Genomic DNA, 23,752 nt, shown 5'->3' with positions numbered 1-23,752 from the left:
GCAGGCAGTTTTGCTTCCCAGCAAGGAGAGCTCCCCACTGCACTTTAAACTGCCTTTCAGCCAGAGGACCACAGGCCCACCGAGGGCCTTCAACGTTTTAAGGTAAAGAAACGGAGATCCATTCATTTTGTTACTCAGATGGGAAAAACGTGTTTTCACCCAGCCTACACAGCCTTAGAGCCGGCAAAGGCTGACTTGAAACATGTTTTGTTTCTTTTCTTCTAAACCATTTATTCTGCTGAAGGAAGCGGATACAACGTGCTAATGATGGTTTAGATGTTATGTTAGCTTCCATCTTTAAAAAAAAAAAATCACTTTACTTGTAGAGTATAATCTGTCAGACAATTTGAGCTCCTTCAAGAAGAAACTCTCCACAACATTTTCGGGGAAAAATGTTCTTAAAGCAGCTGTGGTGTGAAGACAAAGATGCATAGAGCTAACTTTTTGAAAAATTTCAGTTCCATCCCCCCTTTTATTTTCTTTAAAGCTGATAAAAGGCAGTTCTGAAAGAAACAGCTTCTCTTTAAGACACTTTTTCATGTATTTTACTGTGAGCCAGAGAAGATTCTTTGAAGGCCCCATTTTGGAATCAGTATGTTTGAAAAAAAAAAAAACCACTAAAAACAAACAAAAACAGAAATGCCAACCCCCTGAAAAGTTCTACTGAGGTGTCTCACCGTCCACAGAAGAAATTAAGACGACCAAAGCTCCAAAATACAAAATTATAAAATAACATTCGGAAGGAAGAAAAGAAAGCATACATGCATGTTTTAAAATTTCACTTTCTCTTCTTGTGACCAAGCCAAAAAAAAAAAGAAAAAGAAAAAGAAAAAGAGTTTCCTTGTAAATTGCATTTTGTTACTCACTTCATACTGAGAAACATTTATACATGTTCTCCCAGGTGATTTGCAGTCATCTACACGGTCATTGGGATTAAAAATGACAGTGGTTTCCAAACAAGAAGAAAATAAAGCACACAAAAGTGTACTCACTTCAGATACGGGAGGAAAAACAGGTTGAAACGAAAAAAAAGAAAAAAAAAAGAACGAAAGATATAAAATCATGCACCAAGGTCGAGCTTTGAAAAAAAACAAAAAATACCTTCATCTTCACCACGGTCATTACTGGTTATATCATCAGCGTTTTTCTTTGTGTTGGCTCCTGGTGTCATATTGAGAAGGAAAATAAAGGGAAAAAAGAGAATTCAAAAACAACAGGTTTGCAAAAAAGTCAGAAGAAAGAGAGATACTACCCCAGTAAAAGAAAAAAAAATAATGTCATACAAAAAGTTGAAATCTGTTACATTTGGATTTCAAAAACATGAAATAGGGAGATGCAAAATGTATATAAACATAAACATGTCAAGAAGAACAAATTCAAAATGTTACTTGCGAAAAATGTTAGATACTCTGTGAAAATGCAGTTTGGGGGTTAAAATGATACTACTGCAAAAAAAAAACTAATGTGAGTTGAAAAAAAAAGAAAATTATTTTAAAAAGGGTTTCCCACATTTTATAAAGAAATGCATATGAAGTATTCAAATGTTCCTCTAGTTTTAACATGTTATAATCTAGATAAATTTCTGAAATGTCACTGATACAGTTTGCTTAGGAAATTCCGTAATGTAAGAAGAAACACATTTAAACAATAAACATGAAAGAACTTTAATCAAAATATCTTAAAACCAACATTAGTTTCATGCATAAGAACTTAAAAGCACAACACTTATCATAAAAATCAGAAATGTCGCTACTTTATTTAAATCATGAAGACTCACCTATCCCCAGTAGCTAGAGAACACTGCACGTTATTTATTCCTTTTGTCAACTGTAAACAAACTACCACTTTCAATAAGTATTTCTGAAGTCAAGATAGAACAGTATAATTTTTTTCTGTGTTTGAAACACTTATTAAATATTGCTTGAATGTTATTGCTATTTGTATAAATAAATAAATAAATAAGTAAATGAAGTCACCTACCTGGATGACCTGAAACATAAACCGCCTTGAAATTTCCATGTAGGCAAAATGAACAGAGGGTCCCTTAACCACGCCAAAAAAAAAACGGAAAAAAGGTAAAAAAACAAAACTCTCCTATGCTCTCCGTATGCAGTGTGCCATTTTGGTTTTTCTATTTTCCAGATACAAGAAGCTAAAACATTCAATACCACTTGAGGTGTTTAATTAGCTGAACTGCCTTCTTTCTATAGACAGGCACAGCCCACAGGTACGCCTATGGCAGTTCTGGATAACTCAAATTGTGGCCATCAATTAAAACGGTCTTTGCCTTCCTCCACGGATACATGGGTTAAGGGAGAGGAAATTTAGTCACTATCACCCACAACACTTGTAGCTGGAAAGCCTCCGTCAGTTCTACATACCTCAGAGGGGCTTAAACGTATTTTGAAACCAAGATCTGACGTTGCTGGTTTTATAGCTCAATACGGGTTGATTATGGTCAATTTCATGTGGATAAACAAGTACAAGCAGTGATGGTAGGTGGAAACCTGATCCCTCGTGTTTGTTGATTTTTGAGATTTAAATTTTCCCACTGTAGACAATTTCAAGTTACCAATCTAATCTAAAGTCACTGACAAGAGCTTGGAAAAGAAATGCCCAAGACGCTTTGAAACTCAAGCCTACTACCAGTTTCACGTCATCTACTTGAAAGGAGAATGAAGTCTTCTAGGAGACCACCTGTTTTCCTTACAGCACGTTCAAGTCCCATCTTTTAGAAAGTACCATGACACAAACGTGTGTGCCTATTATAGTCATCAGCTTAACATGGAAATCAATTCACGTCCAAGAATTCCACTGTGCTGAAAGAACTTAAACTAAAAAAAAAAAAACAAAACTCTTCAAATTAGCTCCATTGTCTTTTGGGCTGTTTTGGTCAGAGTTTATCAATATAAAACTGATTTCAAAGCTTTCTCATGGGCTGAATTTATGGCAGAATCATGTTAAGAAGCGTATAAGAAATCCCCTTCTCAGAGAAACAGGCTACACGGATGACAGAACTAAAATCTTTCTCATTTCTGAAAAACATTTCAATTTTTTGAAGATTTTCTAAGTTTGTAGAGAAACAGGTCACCTCTTTCATTAAAACAGAGAAGACACTAGAAAAATGAAGGTGTAGTCAAAACACATGCAATGGATTAGGGGAGAGAAAATGTTGTCTGACGAAGCTGATACCCTCCCAGAAAATGTGTCCCTTTAAAAAGTTTGACCGGGGCTTCCCTGGTGGCGCAGTGGTTGAGAGTCTGCTTGCTGATGCAGGGGACACGGGTTCGTGCCCCGGTCTGGGAAGATGCCACATGCTGCGGAGCGGCTGGGCCCGTGCGCCATGGCCACTGAGCCTGCGCGTCCGGAGCCTGTGCTCCGCAACGGGAGAGGCCACAACAGTGAGAGGCCCGCGTACCGCAAAAAAAATAATAAAAAAGTGTGACCAACTCTGCCGAGCACCAGCCTTCCCACAGCAGTCGGCATTAAGAAAGGTCTTTAATTAGGACTCCATACCTGGACTTTGCCTTTCCCACGAGCCTGTCCTAATATCCCTGCCTTCTTCTGGATTTTCTTCTTATAAAACTCTTCTGTCTTCCCAGCTGCAGCTGGAAACTCAGGCGCATGATCACTGGACTGGCTCAGACCCAAACAAAGGCCATTCTGCAAGGTCTGGGGTGAGCTAAATGCCAGAGCTCCTTCCCAAGACCCAGTTCTCAATGCCTTCAGACTCACCATCAATGCGTGAAATTTGAGTCATCTGAAATTCTCCCCGGGGCGGGAGGAGAGGCAGTATTCAAGGAGACTTCCCTCCAAAGATGGAGGAAGACGTTCTGAAGATTGACAATGCTTTGAAAATTGGTATAACCTAGATACATCACTGATTAAATGGTAATCCAGGGTAGTCTCTTTGACTCTTTACCAAATTCCTTTGTTCAACCAAGTGTGATTTTTAAGGGCTCTACTGAGGTATAATTTTCAATCATAAAATCAACTCATCAAGGTGTAAAGTTCAAGGAGTGTTTTTTTAGTCAATGTATGGAGTTATGCAACCATCAGCATAATCCGATTTTAGAATATTTCCTTCACCCCAAAATGATTGCTGGTGCCCAACTGCCAGCATTTGATGTTCCTAACCTCAGTCTCACTTAGTCAACGAGTGACTTAGTCTAGATTTGCCATTTCTGTGCATTTCCCATAAATAAATTCATAGAGTGTGTAGTCTTGTGTGTCTTGCTTCGTTCACTCAGTATAACGTTTTCAAAGTCCATCCGTGTTGTAGCATGCATCAGTATTTCCTTCCTATCACTCATACAGATGAATAATAGTCTACCGTATGGCTACACCACGTTTTGTTTATCCACTCATCTGCTGACTGACACGCCATTTGTCTTATTTCCACTTGGTGGCCAGTATGAATAACGCTGCTGTGAACATTTATATGCAATATTTTTTACGGATGTATATCTTCCTGGGTGTATATCAAGGAGTGGAATTGCTATGTCACTTGGCGCATTTATGTTTAGTACTTTAAGAAACTGACAGACTGTTTTCCAAATCAGCTGCATCACTGTATATTCCCCATCAGCAGCAAATGCAGGTTTCACTTCCTCCACCTCCTACCCAAGACGTGTTATTATCTGTTTGATTATATGCATCCTAACAGGTGTCAGACGGTGCCTCACTGTGGTTTTAATTTGCATTTCGCTAATGACTTAATCACGTCAAGGATCTTCTCCTGTACTATCTTCTTTGGCGGGATGTCTATTCAAATATTTTCCCTGTTTTTTAAATTGGGTTCTTTGTTCCTTATTCTTGAACTGTAATTATATTTTTTAGAGACAGGTCTTTTGCCAGAAAGATGATGTGCAAATCTCTTCTCCCGGTCTGTGTCTTCTCTTTTGATTTTCTCAGTGGTGTTTTTTGAAGTGCAAAATTTTTTAATTCTGATGAAGTCTAACTTACCGACTGGTTTTTTTTTAAAGCTTGTGTTTTTGATATCACATCTAAGAAATTCCACCTAGTGAAAGGCCCTGAAGATTTCATGTTTTTTCCTAGATGTTTAAAAATTTTACTTCCTATGTCTTTCATTTATTTTGAGTGAATGTTGGCATATGATACGAGGGAAGGTTTGAAATGCATCCTTTATTCAATTGTCTCAGCACCACGTACTAAAGACACTCTTTCCTCAGTGAATTGCTGGGACACTACTCTTGTGAGTCAATTGCATATACACATGAGGGTTTATTTCTGGACTCTTTAATTATATCCCCTTCTATATTTCTATTTTTTAATACTTATTTAATTTATTTATCTGGTTGCACCTGATCTTAGTTGCAGCTGGCGGGCTCCTTAGTTGTGGCATGTGAACTGTTAGTTTCGGCATGTGGGATCTAGTTCCCTGACCAGGGATGGAACCCGGGCCCTCTGCATTGGGAGCCTGGAGTCTTAACCACTGTACCACCAAGGGAAGTCCCCCCTTCTATATTTCTATCCACATGAGTACCCTACTGTCCGAGCTTTAGAGTACGTTTTGAAACAGGGAAAGGCAAGTCCTCCAACTTTCTTCTGCTTTTTCAAGATAGTTTGGTTTTTCTAGGTGCTCCGCCACTCCAGGCAAACGTTCCAATGAGCTTGTCAACGGAAGCAAAAGACACCTGCTGAGATTTTGATGGAAATTATTTGCCAAACTACAATTTTAAATTAATTTTATAGAGCAGAGTCTAACCCAGAAACATAATTAGATATCGCCTTTAATGTTCTTTGTATATTGAATTTCTCACCCTTTTGTTCTTTTTTCCGTAAGCTGCTGCAATATTTGTTCTCTCAATTATAACTAATTAAATGGCCTAAAAACCAACTGAGTTCTCTTGAGTATCTCATTTAGTTACAATCATGAACTATGTAAACACAGGTGTTGGAGGACACAGGGAAAAAGATTCTGCTGTCATTTATTCCAGAGTAAACCCACCCCGCAGCTGCTGAAAAGGCATTTCAAAGTCCAGACAGGCCATGAGTTTTCTCCTGGTCCCCAAAAGACCAGAACAATATTCCTTTACATCTAATAGTTAGCATCTCCAGCGAACCTCAGTGGGGAAATGGCTCTAAATATTAAAGGGAATACGGAAATAACTTCAAACAAATATATTCCGTTATTAAAATTTAAATATGATTTTATAAATAAAAGATCTCAATGTCCCAAGTCCTGAAGGATGTCCATGGTTTTTTTATACCTGTTCTTCTGATGTTCCCTTTTAGTGCTTTATCTACATCATTTTCAAAAGTCAAACTATTTAAAACAGCACTTTGTATCATAAATGTAATAGGAACCCTTTGTAGACAATTCGGAAAACGCAGACCAACCAGAGCCAATGAGAAAATAAAAGTCTATGGAAAACTTCTAGATGCTGCAGTTAACATTCTGAGGCAGGCAACTTATTTTATAAATGTTCTTTTTAACATACATTAAGTTATAGCACCATCAAAGTATGCAAATCATGAAATAAAGTCACCAATGGTGTTATGTGATCACGTTATCTACTCAATATAAAGAAATGACAGAACCCCCCAAAAACCTTTCCAATGATTGCTCTTAATGCAAGATATCCTATTAAAATGTATTTATCAGCTCATATTTATTATTATTATTTTTTGGTCCCTTCCAAGGGCAAATTCCAAGTCCTTCTTAATCTTGTTATCTCAAGGAAACATCTTAAAAAGAGCCCGTCTGGCTAAATGCATTGTTTTCCATACAGAGGAAGTTGTATACTGGGGTATGGGAGAGAGAAATGCTTTCTTGGCCATCACAGATGTGATGGATTAGTTAGTCACTGGGCCACAGAGGACTACTTCTTTAACGTAACCAATCCTGGTAGGAGACCAGCAAGCAATTAAGATACCCTGGGCTCACTCCAGCAATGAACTGACTGGGACCTGCCCCACCTCAAGCTGTCCTCATTAGTTTATTCACTGGTACACCCATTCCTCCTGCAAACATGTACTGACACTTCAAGTACGCTGGCCCCGGCCAGGGGAGGAGAGGCAGCTGAGGCAGACACACCCATCCTGAAGGAGGTCACTCCTATGGGAGATCGACTTGCACAGGATGACTCCGGATGGGGCTGATGAATGTCTTCGTTCATTTACTCTCCTGGTTGGGAGTTGTCTATGATGGGAAGGTGCTTGCTTGCTGAGGACGTGGTGGGTACCAATAAGTAAGCATGCATGGGTGAGCTAGGGTGAGGGCTCACTTTCTATAAGCAAAGGAGGTGGGCTGCTCTGAGTGGGAGGGGAAGGGGAACAGGGGCACTCAAGACCCCAGGAGAGGGAAGCAGGGCAGGAACCCACTGGGATACCTCTTCTGTCACCCCGACACCTTGATGATGGGCTGTAACAGAGATAAACACCTGTGGATGGAGAACATCGCCTGCCGTATCAGTAAACAAAGGATGCTGCAGCCATCCGGCCCTCAGCCACTGGCATCCAGATGGGATTCAGGATGGAGACAAGTTGGACACTCGCCCAAGACAGTTAATGGGATATCAAAGGAATGACTTCAGTCAGCCCAGACTCTTGCATCTTCCCATACACAGAAAAATGCTAAATCCATTAACTTGAGATGTCTGGTTTTCATTCATGAACAGTCATCTTTTGATGCTCTGACTACCTGGTCTTTGTTGCAAAAACTCCTATACATCCAGGCTCCTCCCCTACCTCTCTGGGGCAGCCCCTCAGAGCTATCTGAGTTGCTGTGTCCCACACTTAAGTTCTCAGAAAGTCTACCAAAGAAAACGTAATTCTCAACTTTTAGGTTGTGCGTTTTGTTCAGTCCACACTCTCCACACATAAATCATAACATAGGCTCTAACCTCCACGTTCACATTAATTAGCACAGTGAATCTCAAAGACAACATGAAACATTTTATCTGTGGGTCCATCCAATGTATGTGCCGCTTGAAAACTTGGCACCTACAGAAAAGTTCAACTTCTGCACTTGAAGAAATCAGCATAGCTGACCTACTCCTTCATGTTTGCTTCTCCCTGAAATCAGAATATCTAAACAAGACCAAGTTACGTGACTAACAAAAATATGTGTACATCTGGGAAGCTTGTCTAATGGAACCTTCAATAAAGTGATTCCCTGAAACCAGCATTTGGAATGATTTAGCTCTTTTTTTTTTTATACATGCCATGGCAATGCAGGAAGGTCACGTTTGTGATCAGCCCTGAAGGCCACTCTTTCATAACGTGGGGGAGGGGTTTTGGTGACCAGAAAGCCTTAGAAAAAACAACACCTACAAGGGGAGTGTATGGAAATTTATTGCCCTAAAGTCATCAGCTGAGTTATACTTTGAAAAAAAAAAGTTCAGAAAGCTATCTCTGAATGTGAAGATCTCTGCCCCAGAATATATAAAGAGATAGAGAATCACTGAGTTATAGGATGTAGTTGATTGGCAAAAGTTCCCCAATTTTACAATCCTCCCTGTGATTTTGTGAGTTTGTGTTCCCACCATTTGGATCTTGAAAGGTTTTATGATTTGTTTTCCCAACAGAAAAAAATGATGATGGACCAGTTCCAAGCCTGGGACCCCAAGGTCCCCATACCTGTGGAGTTCATAATCCACGTGGGTCAGTCAAGCACAGATGAGCATCCTTGTTGAGAAAGACCTTGCCCAGTGGGCACCTGTGACCTGCAAGCTGATCCCAGACACAAGAACCTCCCAGCTGAGGACACTCAAGATTTCCAACCCAAAGCACCATGCACGAAATAAAGGATGATTTAAAAAGCTGAGATTTGGTATACAAACAGCTCATACAACTCAATAACAAAAAAACAAAAAAACCAATGGAAAAATGGCAGAAGACCTAAATACACTTTTCTCCAAAGAAGACATACACATGGCCAACAGATGCTCTGAAAAAGAAACAAGGGCTTTTTCTACTCGTGAAAATCTGCATCAGGCAACACAAAGCAAATATTTATTTAAGAAGAATCTTTCTAGAAATACAAATAGACAATAGGCACATGAAAAGATGCTCAACATCACTAATTATTAGAAAAACACAAATCAAAACTACAGTGAGGAAAAAACAAAAAACAAAACAAAAACAAAACAAAAAAAAACTACAGTGAGGTATCACCACACACCAATCAGAATGGCCATGACCAAAATGTCTACAAACAATAAATACTGGAGAGGGTGTGGAGAAAAGGGAACCCTCCTACACTGTTGGTGGGAATGGAAATTGGTGCAGACACTACGGAAAACTGTCTGGAAGTTCCTCAACAAACTAACCGTAGAGCTACCATATGATCCAGCAATCCCACTCCTGGGCAAATATCTGTAGAAAACTCTAATTCGAAAAGATACATGCCCCCCAGTGTTCAAGGCAGCACTATTTACAATAGCCAGGACATGGAAGCAACCTAATTGTCCATCAACAGAGGAATGGATAAAGGAAATGTAGTACATGTATACAATGGAATATTACTCAGCCATAAAAAAGAAAATAATGCCATTTCCAGCAACATGGATAGACCAAGAGACTGCCATACTAAGTGAAGTCAGAGAAAGACAAATATTATATACTACCATTTATATGTGGAATCTAAAAAATACTACAAGTGAATCTGTATGCCAAACAGAAACAGACTCACAGACACAGAAAACAAACTTATGGTAACCAAAGGGAGAAGGGGGTAGGGATAAACTAGGAGTACGGGACCAACAGATACAAGCTGCTATACCTAAAACAGAAAAGCAACAAGGATTTACTTTATAACACAGGGAACTATATTCAATATCTTGTAATAACCTATCATAGAAAATCATCTAAAAAATATAGATGTTTTTATATATATACTATATCTGAATCACTTTTCTGTACACCTGAAACTAACACAATATTGTAAATCAACTATACTTTAAAAGAAAAAAAGGAAAAAGAGAATTCTGCCGCGTAATTTACCTTGGATTGTCATTGCGGGAAAATTAAAGGCGCATTTTTGTGATCACAGTAAAAATAGGTCTAATTCTTTCTAACATCCTGGCACTTCAAAAGGCCTCCCTGCAACAATGGGAAGTAAGAGCAGTGGGTTCTTTTTTTAGGTGGGGTATGTTTTCTTTCTCTCTGACTGGCTTTGGAAGCAGACAGAGAAAAATATGAATAATAATTTTCCTTTCTTGTTTAGCTGGAATTAGGAGGCACTGATTTCACACTTTGCCTGGTAGGAATCAAAATAAATCTAAAACTTTATAGGTGTCTGATGTATGTCTATGCTTCTTATTAAAATCTCAGGACACTGCACAGACTTCCATAAGCTTTTTTTTTTTTTTGGCTGCATTGGGTCTTCGTTGTGGTGCACGGGCTTCTCATTGTGGTGGCTTCTCTTGCTGCAGATCACGGGCTGTAGGAGCGCGGGCTTCAGTAGTTGTGGCACGTGGGCTCAGTACTTGCGGCGCACGGGCTTAGTTGCTCCGCGGCATGTGGGATCTTCCTGGATCAGGGCTCGAGCCTGTGTGCCCTGCATTGGCAGGCTGATTCCCAACCACTGCGCCACCAGGGAAGCCCCCATAAGCAGTTTTCATTATGAACTGTGCTACTGAAATATTTCTGCTCACAGAAATGATAGACAGATCCAATTAGATTTACATCAATCTCCCCCAAGTTTATTAGCACTTTTACCTGATAGAATGTATTCCCCCTAACAGTCTCTGTGAGTTTGAGATTAAATAACAATGTATTTAAAACTGGAACTAATTTAGTATTGAATTATGCTTGACCTTTTTTATGCATCTTTATTCAGAAAACGCGTGTTGAAAATGAAATTGGCTTTGGTTTGCCCTGAGACACCTCTTGAAATATAGTTGTACTAAAAAAAAAAAAAACAATAAACCTGTGTGTGTGTGTGAGAGAGAGAGAGAGAGAGAAAGAGAGAGAGAGAGAGAGAGAGAGAGAGAGAGAGAGAGAGAGAGAGAATACACACACACATTCTTGTCAAGAGAGTCTGGAAGATTTTCAGTGGTTTTCCTAGTGTTAACTGTGATCAAAAGCTTCTTTATGTAGCCAGAACACACACCACTGATAATGGGTGAAAGCTCTATGTGAGTTTTTGGTGTGGAGGGCAAGAATTATGAGGAACTGGAACCTTCAGCTTATTCTCCTTTTTCTGTCTAGGTAAAAGAATAAACTGAAAAAGATAGATATATAAGTATGTATAACTGAGTCACTTCGCTATATGCATGAAACTGACACAACATTGTAAATCAACTGTACTTCAACAAAATAAATAAATAAAAGAATAAACTGTCTGCCTCAAAAGTGGCTTGTCTATCTTGACCAGGCAAATCACTCAAGCTGTCTTTGGCTTTCCTTGACTCTGCGTCTAACATGGGGACCTAGCAGGCAATCATGTCCTCAGAATCAAATGAAGTCTAGATTTGTACAAAATCATCCCAGTCTTCAATGCCTGACCCTGTGGAGCCAGAAGATGCAAATGATATGACCCCAGTTAAAGGCCCCAAGACATATATACATTTTTAAGAATCACAAAGTCACTGAGGAGTCTGGAATGTATGATCGTTATTACTTCAGATAAGGACTACGGCCACTTCATCCACTTTTGAACTTAGCTGACTGGCCACCATAGAGCTGTCCCTTGTTCTGCTCAGTTAGAAACTAAAGGATGTACTGATATAAACAACAGAGATGTCAACCAGAAAACAAACTTAAGGGAAATGACTCTCAACCCTTTTCTTTTTCTTTTTTTTTTTGGCTGCGTTGGGTCTTCACAGCTGCACGCGGGCTTTCTCTAGTTGCGGCGAGCGGGGGCTACTCTTTGTTGTGGTGCGCGGGTTTCTCATTGCGGTGGCTTCTCCTGTGGAGCACGGGCTCTAGGTGCACGGGCTTCAGTAGTTGTGGCACGTGGGCTCAGTAGTTGTGGCACATGGGCTTAGTTGCTCTGCAGCATGTGGGACCTTCCCGGACCAGGGCTCGAACCCATGTCCCCTGCGATGGCAGGAGGATTCTTTGCCACTGCACCACCAGAGCACTCATTCACATTCACACACACTCAGCCATGTGTACACGCAGACTGGCACACAGCCTCCTAACGCCCCAACATACACCTCCATCAAAGAGGTCGTTTTAGATCAGAAATGTGTCTGGTTCCCCAGCATGCTTGGTATTTGTAAACCAAAGCCAATGTGACGGTTTTCCCTTAAAAGTACGTGCCTCCTTTTCCTATGAACACCCTAAGTTTGTTTCTGTGGTATAGAAAATTAACATTCCTGTACTTGGTACTAACTACTGTGAGACTAGAGTGGAATAAAAAAAACGGGAACATCAACACAGAATATGAAGTACCCAAATACTTATGGTGACTAAGCAAAACACTACCAGGATTACACCCTAAAATAATGAAGACTAGGAAAACATTATACTCTTTCCTTTAATCCAATCGTCAGGAACTTTCTGAAGGGGGAGCTTAAAAGATTCACTTAACCAGAAATACCTTGCCTAAGAATCTACTGGTTCCCTGGTAAGATGTGAACGCTGCCTTGCGCACAGCCAGCGATTCGTAAGTGCTGGTTCATATGAGTGCCAGGTGGTGGTGTTTTAACGGCTCCCCAAGTATTTACTGCATGTTTCTGCCTCCCAGATTCTCTTACTAGATTCTGAGGCTGTGAACCATCTAAATCTCCCTCCTGGGACTCACTGTCTAACTTTGAAAACCTCAGAACACCCAGTGCAAGTGGCAGCAGCTGTATGGCAGGTGTATGACACCCCAGGGTCTACTCCACAGGAGGAAACCACCCCTCGATTCACGTGTTCCAGCAATGTTTCGTGGGTGTCCCTGAGGACACTATGTCTTGCATGACAATTACATGGGTGTGTCACTTATATGCCCCACAGTCCCCAAGGATGGCAGGTGTATATAGACTCTTTCCTGTGCAACCAAAACCACTTAGCAGAGGAAGACCCTGATCAGGGAGGCACCAACACAGTGCTGTGTTAGCGTTAAGCGAATCATGATCACTTGTTTTCTATATGACTCAAGGCTGATGACATGGAAGGCAAGATGTTTTTTTAAGCAAAATCCCATTTGGATTTTAAATGCAAGATATTTTCAAAGTATTTTCATGGATATCGTACATTGGGATGCTCAAAGCGTCCTTGGGAATTACAGACGAAGGTCTGTGATCTGCACTTTTTGCTTTCTTTTTTTTTTTTTCCTCATAAACTTAGATTTTAGGGGAGTTTCACATGTCAAGAAAGATTGTAAAGACAGTAGAGAGAGCTGCCATATACCTCATACCTCTCTTATTAACATCTGGTCCATGTGTGATAATGAGTGAGCCAATACTGAAATATTATAATTAACTGAAGTCCATACTTTATTGAGGTTTCCTTCATTTTTACCAAATATCCTTTATTATTTTTTTTCTGTCACAGGATCCTACATTCTATTTTAGTCATTATGTCTCCTTAGATTCTGCTTGGCTATGACACCTTCAGACTTTTCTTGTTTCTTCTGACCTGGACACTTTTGAAGAGCTCTCACCAGGTGTTTTGTAGAATATCTCACAATTGGTTTTTGCTTTTTTTTTTCCTTGACGTTTTTCATGACAAGACTGGGGTTGTGAATTGGGGGAAGGAAGCCTGGAGGTCAAGTGTCCTCATCGCGTCATATCAAGGGTGCATGTTCTCAATATGACTTATCACTGTGAATGTTGACCTTGATCACCTGGCCAAAGTCACATCTGTCAGGTTTCTCCATCATAAAGTGACTCGTTTTTTGATACTGAGCTGCGTGAGCTGCTTGTATATTTTGGAGATTAATCCTTTGTCAGTGGCTTTGTTTGCAAATATTTTCTCCCATTCTGAGGGCTGTCTTCTCATCTTGTTTATGGTTTCCTTTGCTGTGCAAAAGCTTTGAAGTTTCATTAGGTCCCATTTGTTTATTTTTGTTTCTATTTCCATTTCTCTAGGAGGTGGGTCAAAAAGGATCTTGCCTGTGATTTAGTGTCCATCGACAGATGAATGGATAAAGAAGATGTGGCACATATATACAATGGAATATTACTCAGCCGTAAAAAGAAACGAAACTGAGCCATTTGTAGTGAGGTAGATGGACCCAGAGTCTGTCATACAGAGTGAAGTAAGTCAGAAAGAGAAAGACAAATACTGTAAGCTAACACATACATATGGAATCTAAAAAAAGATGGTCATGAAGAACCTAGGGGCAGGACAGGAATAAAGACGCAGACGTAGAGAATGGACTTGAGGACATGGGGAGGGGGAAGGGTAAGCTGGGACGAAGTGAGAGAGTGGCACTGACATGTATACACTACCAAATGTAAAATGGATAGCTAGTGGGAAGCAGCCACATAGCACAGGGAGATCAGCTCGGTGCTCTGTGACCACCTAGAGGGGTGGGAGAGGGAGGATGGGAAGGAGATGCAAGAGGGAGGGGATATGGGGATACATGTATACCTAAAGCTGATTCACTTTGTTATACAGCAACAAGGAACACACCATTGTAAAGCAATTATACTCCAATAAAGATGTTTTAAATAAATAAAGCGACTCTTTTCTCCTCCTTGAATTTTAGAATCTCTGAAAGGCAGTCAGCATGCACAACCAAGCCCAAGAGGCAGAGATTCAGGCTCCAGCGCCTTGAGGGAGAGGATCTCCATAAATCATTTGGAATGCTTCTGCATGGGAGGGGTGTCTTCTCTCCCCAGTGGTAGGGAGAATCATGCCACCCTTTCCTCAAGAGATCCACGCCCTAACCCCCAGAACCTGACAATATGATATGATACACAGCAATAGGGAATTCAATTTGCAGATGCCCTTAAGGATGATAATCACCTGACCTTAAAATAAGGAAATTTCCTGGATTATCCCAATGGAATCCCGAGTCCTTTAGAGTGCAAGGTGAAGGCAGAAGACAATCAGAGTTAGAGAGAGACTGGAAAATGCTAAACTGTTTGGTGGGTTTTATTGTTGTTGTTTGTTTTGTTTTGTTTTTTGCAGATTAAGGAGGGCGCCTTGAGCCAAGGAATGCAGGTGGCCTCCATAAATTTAAACCAAAAAAATTATCAAGAGATGAGTTTTCCCCTAGATCCTCTAAAGGAAGTCAATCCCGCCTACACCTTGATTTTAGCCCAGTGAGACCCATTTGGACTTTTTTTTTTTTTTTTGCGGTACAGGGGCCTCTCACTGTTGTGGCCTCTCCCGTTGCGGAGCACAGGCTCCGGATGCGCAGGCTCAGCGGCCATGGCTCACGGGCCCAGCCGCTCCGCGGCATGTGGGATCTTCCCGGACCGGGGCACAAACCCGCGTCTCCTGCATCGGCAGGCGGACTCCCAGCCACTGCGCCACCAGGGAAGCCCAAAGGTTTTTTTTAATAAATTTATTTATTTATATATTTATTTTATTTTTGGCTGCTTTGGGTCTTCGTTGCTGTGCGTGGGCTTTCTCTATTGCAGCAAGTGGGGGCTACTCTTCGTTGCAGTGCACGGGCTTCTTATTGCCGTGGCTTCTCTTGTTGCAGAGCACGGGCTCTAGGCGCACGGGCTTCAGTAGTTGCGGCACGCGGGCTCAGTAGCTGTGGCTCCGGGCTCTAGAGCGCAGGCTCAGTAGTTGTCGCACACGGGCTTAGTTGCTCCGTGGCGTGTGGGATCTTCCCGGACCAGGGCTCAAACCCGTGTCCCTTGCATTGGCAGGCGGATTCTTAACCACTGCGCCACCAGGGGAGTCCCCCGTTTAGCCTTTTGACCTTGAAAACTCTAAGATAAATTTGTGTCATTATAAGCCAGTAACAGTGTGGTCATTTGTTACAGCAGCAATGGGAAACTCACATTTCCTGTTTATTTTTTCAGTCATTTAGGACCATATGGGATTGTAGGTATGTATGTATGGGATTGTATGTCTTTTACTACAACAGTACTTAATTTTGTTCCTCAAATTGTTTTAGCTTTGGCCAGTCAGAACGCTTTCACCTGGTTTCTGTACCCCTTCAACATACCCCCGTCGCTGTGGGTGTTTTCTTTGTTTTTTAAGCACTGCCTTGCTTCCTGGCACGATAAGATGCTTCCGGATCATCTTGTATCTTTTCTGCCCCATTTCTAGAATCAGACATTTCTCCAAGGAGTTCCAGGTCCTTCTATGTGACATCTTTATTTTGTAGGTCAAGAAGGTGAAGGAGATCAAATGAGGACGACTTGCCTAAAAGATGCTACGACTACTTGGTGACGCAGCTAATATTTACATAACAGGCTTTACATATATAGCTGGGTCTACGATACATGCTAGCCAGTTACAGAGTGAAAATTACCACATGGCGCTCCTTACCCACACCGTACTGGTCCTCCTATTGCTACGACGGTTATTTCAGTAGGACGCTATGGTTAACTAAATTGCCATGTTGGCTTAATACATGCAGGGCACTGGTCCATATACTTTGTAACCATATGCAAACTTGTCAGCAACTATTGTTGCCCCAACCATAGAGAAGAGACAACTGTACCCCAAAACAGATACGTAAGTTGGTCCAGGAAATCAACTCGCCACAGTCTGGGGATTCAAACCCAGAACTCAAATGCATCCTGGCAAGGCAACGTCACCATTTAGCAAAGAGTGAAAAGCATTGTATGCAAGCTGGTAGGTTAGTCCGTGACAAAGCAATTTCTGTTTTGCTCCCCCAAATACTGGGTTGGCCAAAACCCGAACGAACTTTTTTGGCCAGCTCAGTAAATTATGACCCACAGACGAAAAAGCCAATGATGACATCCACTGGTCTAGTAAAGAAAATGAAAATTATATCTAAATAACTATGTAGATGAAGGACAACTCTTGTTCTGGGAAAGGCAAGAACCAGATGTCGGAACTTGAGTTTCAAAGGAGGGATGGGGTGGAAAGAGTACATGCAAAGAGACCCTTTTGACTAGAGGTAGAAGTCTTAATTATCAGAATATCCTTTGTCAAGGAAAGCCCATTCTTTAGGCGAGATTGTGGCACTGAACTTGAAAAAAAAACGCTTGTGTTTTGAATACAGTCCTAGTAGGTACCGATAAAGAGATTTCTAAGCTCTTCAAGCCACTGCCCCCAAGGACTCAGCATCTACATAAACAGTAGATCACAAAATGTGACCCAGCTTTATTAAACACATTCCGATAATCTCTGATTTATTTCAGTTTTAATATTCTTATATATTTACATTGGCATGATAATTAGCATGATATTGCTTCAGAAAATAGTACTGGGTGGGGACTGCAGGATGGGATTTTCTTTAATACAAATTAATCCCATAGGCTTAATGACTCTAAGCCAATCAATCCCTTCTATTGTAAGTCCATAAAGCATTTGCTTCAGGCCAAGACGTAAGCTTACTAACTCCCTAGGTATTTGCAGATTTACGCTAAATGAGTTTTGTTTTCGAAAGCATATTTTGAGAGCCACAGACAAAGTCATTGCGAGCCGAATGATTTCATTTCTTTGGTAATTATATGCAATTTCAGGTATTTATGAAAATCTCTCCAGGTTATGGATTTTGGTTATTACTATTCTTACTTATCCAATTGAAGAAATAGGGAATGACTAAGTCCAGCTCAAAATATTTAACAGCATGACGTGAGTCAATAAGAAGATGGTAAATAGTGTTAAAATATATTCAGTTGCCATCCTTCACCAAGAAAAGCCATTCTCGCTCCCATGATTACATCTGCTTGCCGGTCAATATCCCAACCAGCTTTCACGATTTGGATGAAACGTCTCTGCAGGAACCTCTCTAAAGAAGTGACTCCCTAGGGACTTCCCTGGTGGTACAGCAGTTAAGACTCTATGCTTTCACTGCAGGGGGCACGGGTTCGATCCCTGGTCGGGGAACTAAGATCCTACATGCCATGCAGAGCACGGTCCAAAAAAAAAAGAAGCGACTTCTTGATATGGTGCCCAGGTAGCATCCTCAAATGCAAATTCCCCAACTTAAACACTCATGAAAACAAACAAGAAGATCTGAACACAAATCCACAACGGCAGAAAATCCAAGGCTGCTTCTGGTGGGTTTTCTATGAACCCATTAACGACACTGCAGAGAATTCAGTCTACTGCTCAGGAATCTTCTGATGGCATTAGGACACTGGGAATCATTCTATAAACCTTACAGGAAATCAATCAGTGAATCACTGAAATCTCCTCTCCCCCTGAATTCAGCCACCTATCACAAAGAATAGTGTGTGTACAAACCGCAAAACTGGGGAGATGTGCTCCTACCTCAGGGGGTTGACTGGTCATTACTTCAGGAAACCTCACTGCAACATCTGTATATATATATACCTTCAAATTAAACAAATTTTACATCAACCAAAACAAACAGCAAAGAGGTAGGGCTGGTGCATGGAAACGGCCAGCTGCTCACTGCTGCAGTGTTGGACAATTCAGGAAAAGTCTTAGATGTCCAGTGAAGTTTTTCACACACTCAGCAAGTACAGAGTATTTGAATGTTAACACGTACTGAGATTGTCTTAGTAAGGGACCATACTGCCTGGAGATGAATACCACATTAGAAATTTGAGAAGGAGTCAGACAGATCAACAATTGCAAAGGGTCTGCATTTCTAAGGAATCCCCAGGTACGTGTGCAGGTGCTCTGGGACAACCCCCACTGAATGACGAGGACAGCTGGACCCTTGGCAAAGGAAAGGACCGTTCACATCTATATCCCTTCTGTTGGCAGACACCTTATCTGGGTAAATCCTGACTTACTCCAAGAGGAAAGAGAAAAAATGAAAGACAGTACGTGTTTTGTGTGGAAATAAAAGCAGCGCGGAACAAAAGATAACCACAGCCTTTGGAAGATTCCATGGGAACATTTAGATAACCGCTTGCAGTTTTTCACGGAGCAAAATAAGATGCAGTTTCCTTGGTTCAGAGGCATGAAAAGGGACCAGTCTGAGATAGAAAGAAAAGGCTGAGGTGATAAAGGCTGATGGGAAGGAATAGCAAGTGGAGTGAAGGAATTAAAATCCACTCTTTAGGAGGAAAAAGGTGCAGATGTGTACCTTAGATCTGAATACAGGGAAATGGACACCAATATACAATATACAGGAACCACATCGGCGTTCCCTCAGGTGTAAAGACCTTCAGAGTCTCCAAACACAGAAGATCCCGTTGGATTTTTCCTTGTCTACCCAAAACGTTAACACAAATGGCAACAATGAACTAGAAAGTAACCTCACACATGGTGATGTCCTCTGGCGACCAGTTTGATAAACAACACAAAATGTTAAATTGAACAAAAAAGAAAGAAAAGTATGTTGTAATCCAGTAAAGAGTTAGGGTTACTCTACAAATGTTGAAGACCAGATCCACAGGAAGAAATGTAATACTTCGCTTGCTGTCAACAGTGGAAGGAGAAAAGTCAACGCTAAGCAATGGAATACGGTCAAATGAGAAAAAAGTATTTGCAGAATGGCAAACAGCATTTGATACAATTAATATTTAATGAAAGGATCAGCGGGTCGGCAATATCTATTTTGACAGGGAATCCTTTTTCAATCCAGTTAGTAAGGAGCTGATGTAACATTGCAGGGAACAGGCTTTGGGAAAGGCTGAATTTTCTGAAAATATTAAAGAGGAAGAATGATTCCTGCCTAAGATTATCTAACCAGAGAAAAACAGTTTAGATCATCAACTAAGTAAGTTAGAAGGGATGACTTCTTAGTTCTAACTGGATGAATACAATACACAAAATCAACTTCTATACATATGAATATTAACATGTTTAGAAAGAAATACTTTTCGTAGTAATAATAAACCATCTAGTAATAACCTTAAGACGTATATAACACACTGTATAAAATATACAAAATTATGAGAGATATAAAAGAAGACTTGTACACATGTGGAAGCATTCAGTGGCAGAAACTGAGTAACAATATTAATATATTTTCAAAGTAACTCATTAGTGACAAAATTTGGGGGTAACTGAACAAAATTATTCTAACGTTGATTCTAACAAAACTTGCAAGTGTGAATAATTTTGGCTCAAATGAGGTATAAGGTTTTGCTGCTCTCATTATATTATTTATTGTACTATTACTAATGCTACCATGAGTATGATAAAGTCTTTCTTTTCAAAAAGTACCATTAACTAAATATTTGAAAAGAGAGAAATATAAAAACTTCATCGTAAGATAAAATTAATTCTGGATTAATTAACTATTTATTATGTAAAAAGACAATGAGCATGTTTGTGAGACGATAACGTTTAGGTTCGTATTCTGAGCTGAAATACATTTACTAATAAAGAGAGGCAGCACTTGGTAAAAATGATGTTTGTGTTACATATATGCACAAAAATGATTACGTAGCTTTTACACTGACATTCTTTGAAAGCGGCCACGAGTGTACACACACGCACACACACTTACAGAATGTATATACACATACATATATAGGCATATACTTTTATCACGTACTAAAAATTATACAGGAATACCTTGTTTTATTGCACTTCACTTTTTTGTGCTTTGCACATACGGCATTTTTCACAACTTGAAGGTTTCGGGCAACCCTGCATCATCAAGTCTGTTGCGCCAGTTTTCCAACAGCATTTGGTCACTTTGTGTCTCTGTGTCACACTTTGGTAATTTGTTATGGGGATCTGTGATCAGCGATCTTTGATGTAGCCATTGTAATTGTTTGGGCATTTTTCAGCAATAAGTTGTTTGTAAGGTCTGTACATTTTTTTAGACATAAAACTACTGCACACCTAATAGACCACACTATAGTGTAAACAGCATTTTTATATGCACTGAAAAACCAAAAAACTTGAGTGACTTGCTTTATTGCATCATTCATTTTGTTGTGGTGGTCTGGAACCAAACCCACAATATCTCTGAGGTCCGCCTGCATATTTATAGGTATACAAACCTATGTGTACGTGTATATATATAAATATATATTATTTAAACATAAATGATAGGGACTTCCCTGGAAGTGCAGTCTTGAAGAATCTGCCTGCCAAAGCAGGGTTCACGGGTTCGAGCCCTAGTCCGGGGAGATTCCACATGCCGCGGAGCAACTAAGCCCGTGCGCCACAACTACTGAGCCTGCACTCTACAGCTCGCAAGCCAAAACTGCTGAGCCCGCTCGCCACAACTAGAGAAAAGCCCGCGCGTCTAGAGCCCGTGTTCCGCAACAAGAGCAGCCACCGCAATGGGAAGCCCGCGCACCACAACGAAGAGTAGCCCCCGCTCGCCACAACTAGAGAAAAGCCCGCACAGTAACTAAGTCCCAACGCAGCAAAAAATTAATTAACTAATTTAAAAAAATAAATAAAAATAAATGATAAAAGCAAATGTTTATAAAATGTATATACATTTAAATAAATAATTGAGTCACTCGGGAAGTATGTATATAACCATATATATTTGTGCACACACATACATATGTATACATATATATTTAAATAAAGATTAGCATCACTTAGGGAATATACATATTTATATATATTTAAATTTAAAATATATATATATGGTCAGAAAAGGAAGGGACTCAAAGAAGAAATGATTTTGAGTGTTAGTAAGTCAGGAAGACAGCAAAAGGAATCAACCCGTAAAGAACATAAAACATAAGAGGGAGGATGCAGAAGGAAGACCCAGATCTGTGTGGAATTTGTAAAATAAAGACTAAAGACCATATTCCTGAGATTAACAGCCCCGTCATTTCCAGAATAATACATGAAAAGAGGTAGACGCGGAGACCTAGCCTGGTAACGTTCTTCAAAATTAGTGACGCAAAGAAAACCGAACAGAATGACAAGGGTCCCAGAGAAGAGCACGAACAGCCTCCGTGCGACGGCAGCCATCTTTGGAGGCATCCGTCTCGACTGCACGTCCCCGCATCCCTAGTCGAGGTGGGCCACGTCAAAGGCTATGCTGGTCCTCCCTGCCCCACTCCCACCCCCGCACTTCTGGCTGTGATGTGAGGGTCAGGCGTGCAGACACCCTGGGATACTCATTTTCCCAAAGGAGCCGGCCAGTCAGAAACACGCAGAGAGTCATGTGGGTACAGGTGCCATGAGGAAGCATCAGACTCAGGACGGGCAGAGAGCATTCTAGGTGGTGTTGGCCCACCCATCCCTGGTTCTTGGTCCTGTGACACTCCTCATGGACCCCCATCTTGCGCTCCAATGCACTTCTATATTCTTCATACAATCTGGGGTCTGTCTGTCTGCTTGTGATAAGCTCCCCCAAATGTCTTTAGGACCATGACAAACACGAAAAGAAAAATCTCTCTCACCTTAGAATTCTCTGGAATAGTTAATGGAGTCAGATCTATCATATTTTGGCAGAAGAACCCTTGGCAAGCTGTCCTGCGAGAAAGTATTTTCTGAGATGCAAGTGTGAAGAAACTATACCCTTCCTGAGGGCATCTTGTAAAATTCATATGAAGAAATGTTCCAATAATGGAACACACTGAGGAGAATGAAACTCCATCGAGCTCAAGAATTCAAGGAGAATCAAGTCAGAATTAAGGTTAAGGATGGGGAAATCATGACAGAGAAGTACTGAAAATTATGCACAGAAGAATCATCGTTCTAGATGTCTTATGAAACAATGTAAGAATGTCAAATAAACATTATTTGCAAAAAAGAATATTTTAGCTAATAATGTAATAAGAAACCATGTATAAAAATCACGTGTAGGGCTTCCCTGGTGGTGCAGTGGTTGAGAGTCCGCCTGCCGATGCAGGGGACACGGGTTCGTGCCCCGGTCCGGAAAGATCCCACATGCCGCGGAGCGGCTGGGCCCGTGAGCCGTGGCCGCTGAGCCTGCGCGTCTGGAGCCTGTGCTCCGCAACGGGAGAGGCCACAACAGTGAGAGGCCCGCGTACCGCAAAAAAAAAAAAAAAAAAAAAAAGGAAGACCAAAAGAAAAGTGGAAAAAAAAAAAAAAGGTTTCAGAAAAGGGGCAGGAGAGTCTGATGCAAGATGAGAGAAGAGGGTTTGGGTAGCATCAGACCATGGGCAACGCTTGGTCACTGCAGTGAGCTCCGAAGCATCCCCCAATCTCATATCCACCTAGACTCAGAGCGTGACCTCCTTGTTAGGTATGGTCTTTGCAGATGGAATTAGTGAAGGATCTGGAAGTGAGGTCACCCCAGATTCAGAGTGGCCCTAAATCCAGTGATGGGGTCCTTCTAAGGAGAGGCGAGGCCAGTGGGAGACACACAGAGAGGAAGATGGAGAGAAGATGAAGGTAGATCAGGATGTGCAGCAGCTACAAGCCCAGGACCACCAAGAATTACTGGCAGCTGGGAGAGAGGCTGGACCAGAAGGAACCAACCCTACAGACAGCTCGATATTGGGCTCGTGGGCTCCTCAGCTGTGACAGAATACATTGCCGTCACATTAAGTCACCAAGTTGGTGCTCATCTGCTGTAGAAGTCCCAGGAAACGAACATGCCAGGCATCTAACAACAGTGAGGTGAACGTCCCTTAAGGCATCCCTAAGGAGTCCTGCCCTCCTGCAGTCCCAGCTGCGTGGATATGAGCTGGGTCTGCAAAGATAGCGCAAGAGCCATCCCTGGAGTAGGGACATTACCTGGGAAATGGGATGGGCTGCCATGTGCTCGATGAGGGCATGCTGGATCGGATCCTTTCCCAACCAACTGGAGCAGGAGAGTCTCCTGCTGGCCTTGAAGAAGCAAGCAGTGGTGTAGGAAAGGGGCTTCGAGCAGCCC

General features: G+C 41.2%; 1 protein-coding gene across 5 annotated transcripts in view; it reads right to left on the bottom strand.

The window, feature by feature from the left end:
• Positions 1-23,752, bottom strand: part of LOC137216342 (neuroligin-4, X-linked) — a 345,320-nt gene that overhangs the window by 134,042 nt on the left and 187,526 nt on the right. For 4 of the 5 annotated variants that reach the window (XM_067722290.1, XM_067722289.1, XM_067722291.1 and 1 more), the window contains one exon: positions 1,102-1,161. The exons of the other annotated variant lie outside the window; for it this stretch is intronic. In XM_067722290.1, the coding sequence (XP_067578391.1) occupies positions 1,102-1,161 (60 nt within the window). The remainder of the gene's footprint in view (positions 1-1,101; positions 1,162-23,752) is intronic. 5 annotated transcript variants of the gene reach the window in all.

This window comes from Pseudorca crassidens, chromosome X (genome assembly GCF_039906515.1).
Source record: "Pseudorca crassidens isolate mPseCra1 chromosome X, mPseCra1.hap1, whole genome shotgun sequence".
NCBI classification, from domain to species: domain Eukaryota; kingdom Metazoa; phylum Chordata; class Mammalia; order Artiodactyla; family Delphinidae; genus Pseudorca; species Pseudorca crassidens.
This window is presented reverse-complemented; position numbering and strand designations above follow the sequence as displayed.